Source organism: Formica exsecta, unplaced genomic scaffold (genome assembly GCF_003651465.1).
Source record: "Formica exsecta isolate Colony F162 unplaced genomic scaffold, ASM365146v1 scaffold1050, whole genome shotgun sequence".
Lineage (NCBI taxonomy): Eukaryota > Metazoa > Arthropoda > Insecta > Hymenoptera > Formicidae > Formica > Formica exsecta.
Window position 1 is genome coordinate 36,341 of NW_021848391.1, and position 16,736 is coordinate 53,076.

At 28.3% G+C, this 16,736-nt stretch overlaps 1 protein-coding gene and 1 pseudogene across 1 annotated transcript; both read left to right on the plus strand.

Annotated features, from left to right (window-relative positions):
* Positions 1-1,852: 1,852 nt before the first annotated feature.
* LOC115233588 lies at positions 1,853-6,464 on the plus strand (annotated as a pseudogene).
* Positions 6,465-12,359: 5,895 nt separating this feature from the next.
* LOC115233595 lies at positions 12,360-15,672 on the plus strand. The gene is made up of 6 exons (XM_029804105.1): positions 12,360-13,091; positions 13,181-13,291; positions 13,368-13,458; positions 13,651-13,787; positions 15,039-15,171; positions 15,291-15,672. Exons 1-6 carry the CDS (start codon positions 12,802-12,804, stop codon positions 15,345-15,347), a joined length of 819 nt encoding a protein of 272 aa, XP_029659965.1. The 5' UTR covers positions 12,360-12,801; the 3' UTR covers positions 15,348-15,672.
* The last annotated feature ends 1,064 nt before the right edge of the window (positions 15,673-16,736 follow it).

Here is a 16,736-nt window from a genome sequence, read left to right on the forward strand (position 1 = left end):
AATGTATAATAATAATTAAAATAAAGAAAGAAATATTAATAAGTTACCTCATAATAGGAACTCGAGTAATCAACAACACTATGTGCAGAAAGTTCAAGTTTGCATTCAAGGAAATTCTGACGTGACGCCTAATTGTAAGAAAACATGCGAATCGACATATCGATTGGTCAAATTCAAACGGCTTTGTGAGAACCATGTATGATGAAAAGCACTCGATTTAATATCGCATTTTTTCAAACAACTTCTTTATGATTGTTGCAAACATACTGAAAATTATAGCAACGAAATAACAATGTATTGTGATTAAACTGTATTATATGTTGTTACATTTAGAACAATATGCAGAAATATGGAGAACTCTATGTGTTATCAAATAATCGACAAGTTTGTAATTATCAGAAAAACTCTTTACAACTCCTACACTGTCCTACAGTTTTATTTCAGATTATAGTATATGTTAATTCACTGTAGAATTGCTACACTCTAAGTAAAAGTACAAGACTACGCTATGATTATCATGAATAATAACTTGCAAAGAATATAAACAGATACATCGTATTGAATGCACTAGCAGTGAAAATCGTGCATATTTTTCGTTACGAAATTCGAAAAAAAACATTATATAGGATATTTAGTTTAGGACATTATGATTACCATATCAAAAGAATATTCACGAATTATATAATATATGTAGTTTTCGGACATCATGTACATTTTATAAAACGTATTCTTAACAGATTCGTGTACTAAATTGAATGCGTGGATGAGGGAGGGGCTTTTTCACATATACAAAAACTGATACTATTCTTGTTTACAAAAAGAAACTAAAATTTTTGAACATCTAATAGTTATTGGTGGATTGTTTATAAGATTCTTAAAAAAATTTGCCACGGTAAAAATTTTATCAAAATTGACTTAATACAAAATATATTTCAAACATTTAAAGAAAATATCTGTTATTGAGAATGGTCAGCGCGACAGTTTTATACTTCACATTTTTCTTTATTCCACGACACAATAACATACCAATATCGATGAACTATATTATACAAAATCGATCTAATGCAGATTCGATATATCATATTATATGGATATATGTAAAACAAAGTTTTAAATTTAATATTTTTGATAGCAAAAGTGTGTGGCAAAAGCTAGAACAATAAGAAAATTATTAAAAAATATATTATAAAACATCAACGAATATAAGAATTTAAATAACAAGTACACAGTAAACTGACTTTTGGTAGCAACATGTTTGGTAGTACCAATTTAAACACGCTGACATATGTTGATATTTAGCACAATAGACAAGTGCTTTTCAGCAGTGTACGCAATAGAATGAAACAGATGCGTTACCGAAAAGTAGTGATTGCGACTGCGCGACTATCGCATAAGAATGTCTTCTTATGAATTCTTTTCTGTGAGAAAATAACTTCTGTTAAATTGCTCTCAATGTCAAATCGATCGTTACTCAAATTAATAAAAATGCGATGATAATAAATAATTATTCACTTTTCGTAAGAATATACCTTTTTTTCTAATGCAATATACATAATACTGATACATCTAATGTGTGCTTTATATATATAAATTCTTTTCTGTGAGAAAATAACTTCTGTTAAATTGCTCTCAATGTCAAATCGATCGTTTATTCATGAATTTTCACCTAAGAAAATTTCTTAAATTATATAATTACATAATTGCCTAATTTTCTACGCAATTTAAAGTAGTTACTATACATTATTCACAATTTTTTTTAATCGAATTAAGAAGATTACTGAAGATAACATTTATACTATAGAAAAAAGTCGTGCATTAAGCGATTGAAAAATCGAAAAGGGGAAATGGGTGAATATTCGTGTACTGCTTTTCCGTCAAATTTGTGTCGACAGTCATAGAGAGATGATCTGCCTCGAGACTCAACATTTTAACATCAACCGAATTCTGTTGCTTATCATTGGCTTATGGCCCTATCAGCGATCGCCTCTAGTTGAATTTCAAGTATATTTATTGTATGGCACTCTGATGACTTTTATCATATTTCAGGTACATCAGTATTTCTCTGTTGTATTTTATTACGGAATCGGGCGTATTATGCTGATGTATAAGAATCAAAGCATTATTTTAATTTTGTCTCGCATGTAATACTTAAATATAATTATAGAGAATAATAATTGTTTTCTGTAATTGTTGCTGTTTCAATTATATATAATTATTAATTGTGTTTCTTTTCTGCTAAATTATTGTATGTAACAGATTAACGAAAAATTGAGAATTTATGGACTGATAACACTGGTCGACAAAATGAAACTTTTATTTTATTTTAAGTTTTATCAAGTTATTTCTGGTAGATTTTTTAGCGCTTATTACAAATCTGGCCATAAAAATGGTGTATCACGTCAAGTTTTTGAGAAAACCTTAGTCAAAGTTGCTAAAATAGCGTTATTGATACTTTTGCGTAAGTTATATCTTTCGATGGGGACGTGCTCCAGAAGACAGCGATAGCTCAAAATGAAAGTCAAGATTTATACTTTATGATAAAAATGTTAAAAGTCCCAAAAGGCAAGAAAGGCTTTCCTGAAAAAAAATGGTTGAAACATAAAAAACATCTATCACAGTGTCCCCCAGTAATATATCTTTCCAATTGTCCGTCGCTAAAACTTTTTAAAAAATCATTTCAATCATGGAAGTCGATATGTATATGATTGCCTGGTCACTCATCACAAATTACATATTGAAATTTCAAAATTAAAAATGGAGGATCCAAAATGGCGAATAAAATTTTTGTAAAATTATTAAAATTATGGAAGTAGATATGTATAAGTTATGTGTGGTTGCTATCACTTAAAATCAAAATTAGAGTAGTTTTTGGCACTAATATTTTAATAACGGACAATTGGAGACGAATGACTGGGATAAATAATGTTTCTCGTGTTTCGACCACTTTTTTTCAGTAAAACCTTTCTTGCCTGAGACTTCTGATATTTTTCTCAAAAACTTGACGTGATACGCCATTTTTACGGCCAGATTCGTAATTAGCGCTAAAAAATCTACCAGAAATAACTTGATAGAACTTTAGGCAAATTTGGTGTTGAACAGTGTAATCGAATAATGTAGCTTTGCCAATGATATTAAATATAATGAATATATATTATATGTATATATATAATATTATTATTTACAGTTAACAACACTTATAACATCGGAATGTACTTTGGATCTTATCTATAAAGTTTTATCTTCGGCATTCTTTTACACAATTTTCATGATCAAATACAATTCGTTTTTGATTAACGCCAATATTGTAAGCATGTAAATCATTAGGCATCATTGATATACAAGGTGGATGCGAAATTGTAGTACAAGCGAGAAAAAGGTGATTCCTCGTGCTAAAATAAGTTGAAATTATAGATTATTTTTTTTTTGTTACGAGGCTTCGTTTTCAGAATAAACAATTTTGAAAATTTATTAGTACATATGCACTTGACTATGTGTCGACTAACGGATCTTGCTTAGACTGCTATTTCTGTTTGTGTTTATGTTTGTGGACATCGGCAATAAATCCTTTAATTTTTTACTTTAATTTTACGAAAGAAACCGTTGGCCTCTCTGTTGAATGCGAAGTTGTGCTATTTTAATCACAGATTCATGAATTTTTGTAACAAACTATGACATTGTCGTGTTCACAAACATAAACGCAAATAGAAATAGCAATCTATAGTAAGATCCATTAATCGAGACATAATCAAGTGCACGTATACTTGTTAGATTTTCAAAATCGTTTATTTCGAAAACCAATCCTCGTTAAACGAAAGCCACGAAAAAGAAATTTCTACAATTTCGACTTATTTTAGCACGAGGAATCACCTTGTTCTCGCTTCTACTACGATTTTGCATCTACTCCGTATGTATCGTTGAATGCAATACGAGCTTCGTATTCGTTACTTTTGATCGAGTTACTCCCAATAGTTCATTTTTTCTTAACATATTGTTTACTTTTTATTCTATAATCATTATAATGTAAGACTACAAAAAAATATAAAGTAGACAAAAATATAAACTAGTTTGAATTCATCAAGAAAAAATACGGAGACTCAATTATATTAATTTTCAAATGTTGCAAAGAAAAACAATATGCAATAATATTATTAATATAATAGTTAAGAAGTTTGCTGAAGCAACTTCAAAATGTGTGTAATGAGATAACAGACCAAAATGAAATCGCTATTATAGAAAAATACGGAAGCAAAGCAAAACGTATTACGCGCTGCATAGACATGCAGCATGTTGCATAGGCTCATTGGCAATAATAGCGACAGGAACTATGCTCATAACATATCTTCAACATACTTGTGCAATGTTTAGTATCGCCTGGTAAGTATACAAAGTAGAGAAGTGCGTATAACAATTTAAATAATATGCTCAAATAAAGCATATAATTACAGCGACAAAATTATTTACAGTTACCGTATCAAGCAGGCAATTGGTATTTTACAAAAGGATGGTTTCAGAAATGAGCAAAAGAGTTGTGAAGAAATAATTCGTGCTGTAAACATTCATTGCAAAGCTATGAAGTTCGTCGTTTAATTATTGTTATATTAATAACAAATATTTAATACACATGATAATATTATCTAAATTTTTCATAATTAAAAATCCTTTTCATAATTAAAGGCTTAGCAATCTTTTAATATCCAATTTTGAGGGATCGTTCTTTTGCTTGATAGCGGCTGGTATGGTCTGTTTGTGCTGTAATCTTCTTCGGGTAAATATTGTCTACAATTTTCTGCACAAGCAGTGCACCACTTTGTAAAATTAAAATTAGTCAACAAACCCACGTAGATAGAAACAAATATCAAAATGATTTTAATTTACTTACATTTTATAGTATGCATAGTATTAGTGTCATGTGTAGGAAGTCGATGATAAGCACGTAACATGTGTCTCATAATTTTCAGGTTGTGTCATTTATCGATAACATTGAGCAACTTATATTATGTCTATTCACTTTAACTGGCCTCTACGTGTACTTGTTTCTATCCAATCATACTGCACAAGAAATTTCGGATCACAATGAATATGTGTTTGCTACAGTGTAAGGAAAATTTTAACTTCGTATACGAGTATATTTGTGTTTTGTAAATATTTATAATATAAGCCAAAATTAGAGATTTCTGATAAAGTTAATATGCAATAAAAAAGAAACAAATATGTATATGTGTGTATATGTGTATGCGCGTGGTAATGTAATAACAAAAATTATTTACAAATTTTATTTAATTTGAATTTTCTTAAATCACTATTTCGTAGATATAACGTCCGTTGGTATATGGCTCCAATACGTATACAGAAAATGATACTTTTTTTGCTGCAAAGGGGTACTAAAAGTTTTCATCTGATTCTTGGTGGGGTATTTGTAGCGTCCTTGCAAAGTGCCGCTTCGGTGAGACATATATGCAAATATATCGCACATACACAATGTCTCGCAATTTTTTCAATAACATATACTACTCAAAAACAAAATAGGGAACACTTTCCATACCCTAAAAATTGGGCTATTTTCAAACCGCTGGAACTCGACGAAAAATTATCGTAGACAAAAAATTAAAAAAGCAGTTTGAAGCTTGAAGTTTCAACTGTAACATGATATCGATAATTTAAAAAATTTTTTGTATTTTCTCATATCTAGAAAAGTTTAATTCCAAAATCGTGTAACTCGGTCAAAAAAAATCATAGAAAAATTTAAAAAAGCATTTTGTAGGCAAAATGTTGTAGTTTATGGAACTTGAGTTGAATTTTTCAAGAAAAATTTTTTTATCGAGCTGCAGAATGTCAAAAATACATAATTTTAAGGAACAAAACAATGGGTTCTTTTTTAAAGCATAGAAGAAAGAAGATCAAACAATTTTTTAAAACCACCGATAGGGCGTTAAAGTTAAAACTCCGAGCTTCAAAATGCTTTTTTAATTTTTTGTCTACGATGATTTTTCGTCGAATTTCAGCGGTTTGAAGATAGCTCAATTTTTAGGGTATGATAAGTATTCCTTATCTTCTTTTTTTTTTGAGTAATGTATAACAAATGAACAGAACAAAAAAGATGCGTTTTGTTACAGCTGATGAGTACTTCTATATCATATTTCACTGTTCTTTATTCTACCCGGCAAGATTAAAAGTACGATAAAGTAATTCTCAATAATTTTAAGTCGATTGGACGAACACGTACTGATTGTCTGTGAAAGGTTCAGATATAGCATTATACATATTACTCTCGTAGAAAAAGAATCTCTATTTTAAATGATAGAAATTATTGTCACATATTTTAATGTATAGAGATTTAAAAAAACCCCTAAAAAATAAAAAATAAAAACTAAATATGAAATCAATAATTAATTAGCCAAGTACTTAGAAGTAATTTAGTTTGTGAAGATTTGTAATTTGAAATAGTATTTGTCATAAAATTAATCTTGAATTTATAGAAATATTATAGATTCTCTCGAGAAAATTAAAATGCATTTTATTTTTATTAAAAAATTACACTATTATGTCCCTCCCAAATAAATATTTTGTATAATATATAAAATAGCACTATTATATTTATTACAAATAGTAAATCATATAACTACTTAACCCTTACTGCAATAATGTTTATCACATCGAGCACTAATTTCAAATTTAGAAATGTCCCGTGCCAAACTGATCGATTTGTTTTGAAATTAATCATAAGCTTTACCAAATAGGCGCGGAACGAAAAGGATTCAGATTAAAGTGACCTACAGAAACTTGACGTGCCCGGGTCGCATTATAAGTCATATATTTTTATTAATATATTGATAATGATTTCTGATAATCTTTTGCAAATTTTTATTTCAGATCGGGCGACTCGGACAATCATGCGATTGTAATTTTTTAACTTTTTTTTGTTTTTAGCATAAAGTCGATTGTCCCACTGAACATTGATGTATGTACTTTAATCATGTAAAAGCATTTGTAATTCTGTATAGCCATTACAAAAACTGGTAAAACCAAAAAATTGCGTTCGGTCGGTAAAAAAATGATGGTCAGGATCCTCTTAATCGAAAGTTTATCAGAAAACTCCGGATAACCTACTTGATAGCGCCGCGGCCCCTGTACGTAGGCAAAACTGTTGACAAGCCGGAAGGAAATCTTTTTATATACTTGGCGTCCAAAAGAGAGCAGTTTGTAATAATATCATTTAAAATTCATTATTCCTAAAAGATTCCGCACGTTTTAAATGTAAAAGTGATTTTGGTCTAATTAGTTGAAATTTAAATATATTGTAGTTTAGTTGATGCTAATTAAAAGTTTTCATGAGCAAAAAGTCCAAATATCAAAACAATATATGATAGGATAATGTATAGTGAGTGTCAATGGAAACCATTAAAATACGTAATTTCCACATTTTCTGCTCCACGTTATAGTTCTCGTTTTCTTTATGTTACAACACAGTCTATCCACGTAAAAATATTTTTCGTACGTATACAGGGTGGGTTATTTTAAATAACGTAATAATATTTCTCAAAAATTAAAGCTTTGAAAATCGAAAAATGGTTCCTTCAAAAAGTTTGTGATTTCGAGAGGGACATCTTTTTATATACTTGGCGTCGCGACGCTACCACGTCGCTTGATATAAAATTTAACGATAACAACATCTAATATAATATAAATATGTAAATTAAATGTGATATGATTTTAGATAGAAATATTTAAAAAAATGCAAGATCATGTTTTTATAATTAGTATCTTTCCTTATAAAAGCGCAATTAATAAATATTTTTTATTAATATTTTTTAAAAATATTACTTAATTGTATTATATATATTATATACTTATTTCAAATCCAAAAGAGAGCAGTGTGTAATAATATCATTTAAAACTCATTATTCTTAAAGGACACCACACGTTTTAAATGTAAAAGTGGCTTTGGTCTAATTAGCTGAAATTGAAATATTTGTAATTTAGACAGTGCTGATTAAAAGTCTTCATGAACATAGAGTCCAAATATCAAAGCAATACATGCCAAGATAACAAAGTGAATGTCATTGAAAACCATTAAAATACGAGATTTCCATATTTCCTGCTCCATGTTATAGTTCTCGTTTTCTTTATGTTACAACACAGTCTAAACACGTATAAATATTTTTTGTACGTATATAAAGTGACTTATTTTAAATGACGTAATAATATTTCTCAAAAATTAAAGCTTTGAAAATCGAAAAATGGTTCCTTCAAAAAGTTTGTGATTTCGAGAGGGACATAAGTACCATTTGTTTGATCTTGGATGAAAGTCATGAGGATATTTCAAGGTTATCTTCATTTTCTTACATGAAACTACCCGAATTTGTTGATATAAAGTGATTCTTCACAATATTCGGTTTAAGAAGATATGATAGTAAGATAAGGAAAAATTGTTAAAGATTGCAATAATATACTCACTTTAAGCTATTCTATAATTTATAGTTTTAACTTTTAAATTCCTTATCCGTGAAGACTTTTGAGCAGTATTATATAAACTACAACATATTTCAATTTCTGCCAATTTGACCGAAGCCACTTTTATATTTAAAATGTGCGGAGTTCTTTGAAAATAAATATAATATTAATGATAAACTATTTAGAAAAAAAACCACATTTCTTTCTTTCTCTTTCTTTCTTTTTTTTAACTATTTTGTAGACAAAAGCTCAATTAATTAATAAAAATGTAAAAATATTGGAAAGATGTACAAATGTGCATGAAACACGATAGTTTCTTCAATAAAAATTTTATATTTATCAATAAATTTCTAATTAATACGTATTTTAAAGGGAACAACCAGTATATTTCTCTGTAGGATTGACCTATAAATTACGACTGCACGAGCTAGGATATAGGGCGTTAAAATACAACGCTGCAAAGTATCAAATATGCAATTTGTCATCAAGAGAAATTTTCGTTCGTAGAGTTTTTCTCTATGAGAAGTAAACATGTGTTATATTTCCGTCAGCGTCGAAATTGATCGCTTGATTATACACTGTTTTGCGAGGGAAAATGTAAATTTCCAAGTGATTCGATCTCAAGGTGATACGTGACACGGTGATATATTATGTTATATTTATATTAAATTAAACAATTTATATTAAAATTTAAGGTAGTATAATGAAACTATAGCATAATTCAATTAGCTGATCAAAAGAAGAAGATAAGCGGATCAATTCTTTTTTGCATTGGTAAACGCATCGCGACGAAATTCATTTTATGATTGACCGTTAAATGTATGCAGTCTTCGTTGGTCAGACATCTATAAGACTTCCAACAGTCCGACATGCTTGTTGTTTCTGGTTTTATCCGTGAATAATGTGTTAGCAGAGCGATTATAATTGTTCAATAATAACAGCAATAGGCTCAGGGTGAGAACAAATTATACTTATTCACTTTCCGTAAGAACGTATCTTTTTTCTAATGCGATATACATACTGATACATCAAATGTGTTTTATATACATTTAAATATACATGATTTAAAAAAATATATATTAATGGAAACAAAGTCTTAAATTTAATATTTTTGGTAGCAAATAGTAAAAGCTAATATAATTAAAAAATTATTGGGAGATATAAAATATTAACAAATATAAGAATTTAAACAACAAGTACATAGTAAAATGACTTTTAGTGAAGAATAATATGTTTGATAGTACCAATTTAAACATGCTGACTTGTGTTGATATTTAGCACAACTTAGACGAGTGCTTTTTAGCAGTGTACACAATGGAATGAAACAGATGCGTCACCAAAAAGAAGCGTTTGCGACTGCGCGATTGTGGCATAAAAATGTCTTCTCATAAAGATACTTTTCTGCGAGAAAATAACTTCTATTAAATTGCTTTTAATGTAAAATTGATCGTTTATTCATGAATTTTCATCTAAGAAAATTTCTTAAATTATGTAATTACATAATTGTCCAATTTTCTACGCAATTTAAAGTAGTTACTATGCGTTATTCACAATTTTCTATTTATCGAATTAAGAAAATTACTGAAAATAACATTTATACTATAGAAAAAAGTCGTGCATTAAGCGATTGAAAAATCGAAAAGGGAAATGGGTGAATATTCGTGTACTGCTTTTCCGTCAAATTTGTGTCGACAGTCATAGAGAGATGATCTGCCTCGAGACTCAACATTTTAACATCAACCGAATTCTGTTGCTTATCATTGGCTTATGGCCCTATCAGCGATCGCCTGTAGTTAAACTTCAATTAATTTTATTTTATGGTATTCTGATGACTTTTATTATATTTCAGGTACGTCATAATTTCTTTGTTGTATTTTATTAGGAATGTGCACATACTATACTGACATATAAGAATCAATGAATTATTTTAATTTTATTGCATATACGACTTAAATATAATTATATAACATAGTAATTGTTTTCTGTATAATTATTGCTTTTACAATTACATATAATTATTAATTATATATTTCTTTTATTAAATTAATGTAATAGATTAACGAAAAATTAAGAATTTATAAACTAATAAACAAATAACAAAGTTTCAATATAGTATATAACATTAATATTTACAGTTAACAACATTTATAACATCGGAATGTAATCTGGACATTATCTATAAAGTTTTATCTTCGGCATTTTTTTATGTTTGTTCCGCGATCAAATATAATTCATTTTGGATTAACGCCGATATTGTAAGGATGAAAACTATTAAACATTACTGATAAATATATTTTTGAATGCAGTATATATCGGCTTCCGTATTTGTTACTTTCGATCAATATATTCGTTCATTTTTTTCTTAGCATAACCTTCACTTTCTATTCTTTACTCATTATAATATAAAACTAAAGAAAAAGATAAAGTAGACTAACTAGTTCAAATTCGATTCAAGAAAAAATACGGAAGATCAATAATAATAATTTTCGAATGTTGCAAAAAAAATGGTATTCAATATTGTTAACACGATAGTTAAGACGTTCGCTGCAGCAACTTCAAGATGTGTGTAATTGTAATGAGATAACAGACAAAAATGAAATGGCTATCATAAAAAAGTACGGAAGCAAAGCAAAACGGTAGTTAAACTTCAATTAATTTTATTTTATGGTATTCTGATGACTTTTATTATATTTCAGGTACGTCAGAATTTCTTTGTTGTATTTTATTAGGAATGTGCACATACTATACTGACATATAAGAATCAATGAATTATTTTAATTTTATTGCATATACGACTTAAATATAATTATATAACATAGTAATTGTTTTCTGTATAATTATTGCTTTTACAATTACATATAATTATTAATTATATATTTCTTTTATTAAATTAATGTAATAGATTAACGAAAAATTAAGAATTTATAAACTAATAAACAAATAACAAAGTTTCAATATAGTATATAACATTAATATTTACAGTTAACAACATTTATAACATCGGAATGTAATCTGGACATTATCTATAAAGTTTTATCTTCGGCATTTTTTTATGTTTGTTCCGCGATCAAATATAATTCATTTTGGATTAACGCCGATATTGTAAGGATGAAAACTATTAAACATTACTGATAAATATATTTTTGAATGCAGTATATATCGGCTTCCGTATTTGTTACTTTCGATCAATATATTCGTTCATTTTTTTCTTAGCATAACCTTCACTTTCTATTCTTTACTCATTATAATATAAAACTAAAGAAAAAGATAAAGTAGACTAACTAGTTCAAATTCGATTCAAGAAAAAATACGGAAGATCAATAATAATAATTTTCGAATGTTGCAAAAAAAATGGTATTCAATATTGTTAACACGATAGTTAAGACGTTCGCTGCAGCAACTTCAAGATGTGTGTAATTGTAATGAGATAACAAACAAAAATGAAATCGCTATCATAAAAAAGTACGGAAGCAAAGCAAAACGTATTACGATTACACTTACATGTAAGATAATGTTTCTCGATTTTTATTTTACATTTTAATATTTTTTTACATTTAGATAATTAAATTTCAATTGTAATATAATTTTAAAAATTAAATAATAATATATCTATTGATTTAAATGATTATTTTGAAATCTTTTTTAGTTTTTGGCGTATGCTATCAATTTATTTTTATTTTGCTATATATTTGGCCGTACATTCGTCACATTATGGTTCTCACAAACAAATCTTGATTACATTCTACGGTGCATATTCTGACAGAATATTTCATTGATGAAGAAAAATATTCCTATTTAATTACGCTGCATAGACATGCAGCAAATTGCATAGGCATATTGGCAATGATAGCGACAGGAACTGTGAGACCAAAACATTTTTGTCTTAAACTTATAGATTTTAAGATATTTCAGTGGGTACATTAAAATGGCTTACCCTGTATAGTTTATTTTTTCTTAATATATTCTCTTTCTATTTCTTACTCATTATAATATGAGATTAAAGAAAAATATAAAGTAGACAAACTAGCTCAAATACGATCAAGAAAAAATACGGAGGCCCAATTATAATAATTTTTGAATGTTGTAAAAAAAAATGGCATACAATATTGTTAACATGGTAGTTAAGGAATTCGCTGCAGCAACTTCAAAATGTGTGTAATGAGATAACAGACAAAAATGAAATGGCTATCATAGAAAAGTATGGAAGCAAAGCAAAACGTATTACGATTGCACTTACATGTAAGATAACTTCTTTTTTTATATTCCAATACATTTTTACATTCAAATAATTAAATTTCAATTCTATAATATAATTTAAAAAATTAAGTAATAATATATTTGTTGACTGATATGATTATTTTAAAATCTTTCTTAGTTCTTGGCATATTCAGTCAATTTATTTTTATTTTGATATATATATGGCCGTACATTCGTCACATTATGCTTTTCACAAACAAATCTTGTTCACATTCTTCGCCGTATATAGTGACAGAATATTTTATTGATCAAGAAAAATATTCCTATTTAATTATGCTGCATAGACATGCAGCGGGTTTGATCGGCACAATAGCACTGATAGCGACAGGAACTATGTTTATAACATATTTTCAACATACTTGTGCAATGTTTAGTATCGCCTGGTAAGTATACAAAGTAGAGAAGTGCGTATAATAATTTAAATAATATGCTCAAACATACTATATAGTTATAATAACAAAATTTTTTACAGTTACCGTATCAAGCAGGCAATTGATATTTTACAAAAATGTGGTTTCAAAAATGAGCAAAAGAGTTGTAAGGAGATAATTCGTGCTGTAAACATTCATTGTAACGCAATGAAGTTAGTATTTTTGTTATATTAATAACAAATATTTAATACATATGATAATATTGTATAAACTTTCTCATATTTAAAGGCTTTGCAATTTTTTAATATCCAATTTTGAGGGATCGTTTTTTTGCTTGATAGCGGCTGGCATGGTTTGTTTGTGCTGTAATCTTCTTCGGGTAAATATTGTCTACAAATTCCTGCATGAACAGTGCGCCACTTTGTGAAATTAAAATTAGTCAACAAACCCACATTGCTAGAGACAAATATCGAAATAATTTTAATCTACTCACATTTTATAATATGCATAGTACAGTGTCATGTGTAGAAAATCGATGATAAGCACGTAATATGTGTCTCATAATTTTCAGGTTGTGTCATTTACCGATAACATTGAGCAACTTATATTATCTCTACTTACTTTAATTAGCCTCTACGTGTACTTGTTTTTATCCAATCATACTGCACAAGATATTACGGATCACAATGAATATGTGTTTGCTACAGTGTAAGAAAAATTTCAATTTCATATACTTGTCACGTTCCGCAGCTTCTAAATCCCACAAATATTTTTTTTTCTCAATATTTTTTACATCCAACACTTATATGTAACCTATAATAAAGCGCGAATCTGAGAGAAAAAATGTATGAGTTGTTTATGCGAGCAAAATAGACTTATACAAAAACTGCCATAAAACAGGAGAGATGTAACAAGGATAGATATAAAAGCGTTCTTTTAAGCAGACTGCCTCTATTTACTATACTAAATCATATAGGAATTATGTAAATTACGCCTAAAAAAATTGAGATCAATCTAATTATGACAAATGAGTAACGTTATTATAAATTTTTCAAAAAGGGTCATTTATTGTGATCCATACCTATATTTCTGATTCAAAATATTATAAATTATATAATGCATATATATATACATGTATATAATATATTAGTTAAATATATATATTTAACTAATACATAAAACGCGACCTTGAATAAACATTGCATTCAGAGAATCAATTAATATGCATTATTAGAAAACTTTCTTTTGAAAGACTATCAAAGAAATGCGTCAAAGAAAAGATTCTTTCTTAGAATAATTTGTAACCTTTAAAGAATTTATTCCTAAAACTCCAAAATTTGACATTGACCTCACTTTTTAATTTTAAAAATATATAAAGATGAAAACATCCATTGCGAGAGACCGGACACTCTTACACTCTTACCCTCTTATACTTACTTACGCTAATTTGCACTTACACTTACGCTATTATTAAAGGCGTCATTATTAGGAGTATTAGGAGACAGAAAATAAGAAGATTTGGATTAATTTTTGTCGAAATAAAGAGTTTAAATTTATACCTTTAACGTCGGTATAATTTCTCAACCTTATCCACATCAGTGTAGGACCAAGCTCGCAGCAGTTAATTTTCCTGGGATTTTCCCCCTTAACTGCAGGAAGAATCCGATACTTAAACGTCCCGCAAAAAGTTTAACGAAACAATTGAGACTTCTTGTTTCACTGAATCAATCGGAATTACCAGGACGTGACATACGAGTGTATTTGTTTTGCAGTTACTTATATTAACATAAGTCAAAATTACAGATTTTTGATAAAGTTAATATGCTTAAAAAAAACAAAAAAAACCAATATGCATGTATATATATGTGTGTGTGTATGCGCGCGCGCGTGATAAAAAGAAAAAAAAATTATTTAAGAATTTTATTTAATTAGAATTTTTTTCCATTTATTATTTCGTAGATATAATGTCTGTTGGTACACGGCTCCAATACGTATACAAAAAATGATACTCTTTCTGCTGCAAAGAGGTACTATGAGTTTCAATCTGATTCTCGGTGGAGTATTTGTAGGATCCATGCAAAGTGCCGCTTCGGTGAGAAATATATGCAAATATTGTATATCACACATACACAATATTTTATAAATTCTACAATAACGTATAAGTAATAAGAAAACAAAACAAAAAAATACACGTTACATGCTTCATTACAGCTGACGAGCGCTTCTATATCATACTTCACCGTCCTTTATTCTACCCGGCAAAATTAAAAGATGGTATTAAGTCGATTGATCGGACGGACATGTATCGATTGTCCTCGAGGTTCAGATATAGCATTATCATTACCCTTATAGAAAAAACAAAATCTCTGTTTAATAAAAAATAAATTATTGTTACATTTTATATTTTAATGTATAAGGGTTATAATTACAAAGTCTAACGATAACAATACTGAAGATAGTGTAAATGTGTAAAACAAATGTGATATAATTATAGAAAAATTATATAAAATGCAGGATAATGTCTTTACAATTAATATCTCTTGTTAGCAAAAATTAAAAGATGTATTTTATTTTTAATATTACTTAATTGTATTGTATACATTGCCAAAATATTACAAGTCCAAAAAAAGCAATTTATAAGAATATCAATTAAAAAATATCTTTTTTCTAAAGGACCGCATCATTTTAAATATAAATGGCTTTAATCTACTTGGGTAAAATTAAAATATGTTGTAGTTGATGGTGCTTATTGGTTACGAAGTGCGGATCAAAAGTCATCCAAAATAAAAAGTTTAAAAATTAACACTAATAATGATAGGGATAGCTTTTAGTAAGTGAAAATTAAGAAAGTTAAAAAAGTTATTAACAAATATATAATATCAAAAAACAGAAGAATTTAAACAAACAATATATACTAAAATAACTTACAGTGAAGAAAGACATGCTTTGGTAGTACCACTTTAAACACGATGACATGTGCTGATATTCAGCACACTTATATACGAGTGCTTTCCAACAATGTATACAATAGAATGACACAGATGTGTTACCGAAAAGTAGCGTTTGCGGCTGCGCGATTGTTGCATAAAAATGTCTTCTCATGAATACTTTTCTGCAAAAAAAACAACTTCTGTTAAATTGCTTTTAATGTAAAATTGATCGTTTATTCATGAATTTTTACCTAAGAAAAGTTCTTAAATTATGCAATTACGTAATGGTCCAATTTTCCACACAATTTAAAGTAGTTACTATGCGTTATTAACAATTTTCTATTTATCGAATTAAGAAAATTTAGCGGTCGATAAATCAAGAGGGGAATAAATGAATATTCGTGTACTGCTTTTCTGTCAAACTTGTGTCGACAGTCACAGAAAGATGATTTGCCTCGAGATTAAACATTTTAACATCAACCGAATTCTGTTGCTTATCATTGGCTTATGGCCCTATCAGCGATCGCCTCTAGTTGAATTTCAAGTATATTTATTGTATGGCACTCTGATGACTTTTATCATATTTCAGGTACATCAGTATTTCTCTGTTGTATTTTATTACGGAATCGGGCGTATTATGCTGATGTATAAGAATCAAAGCATTATTTTAATTTTGTCTCGCATGTAATACTTAAATATAATTATAGAGAATAATAATTGTTTTCTG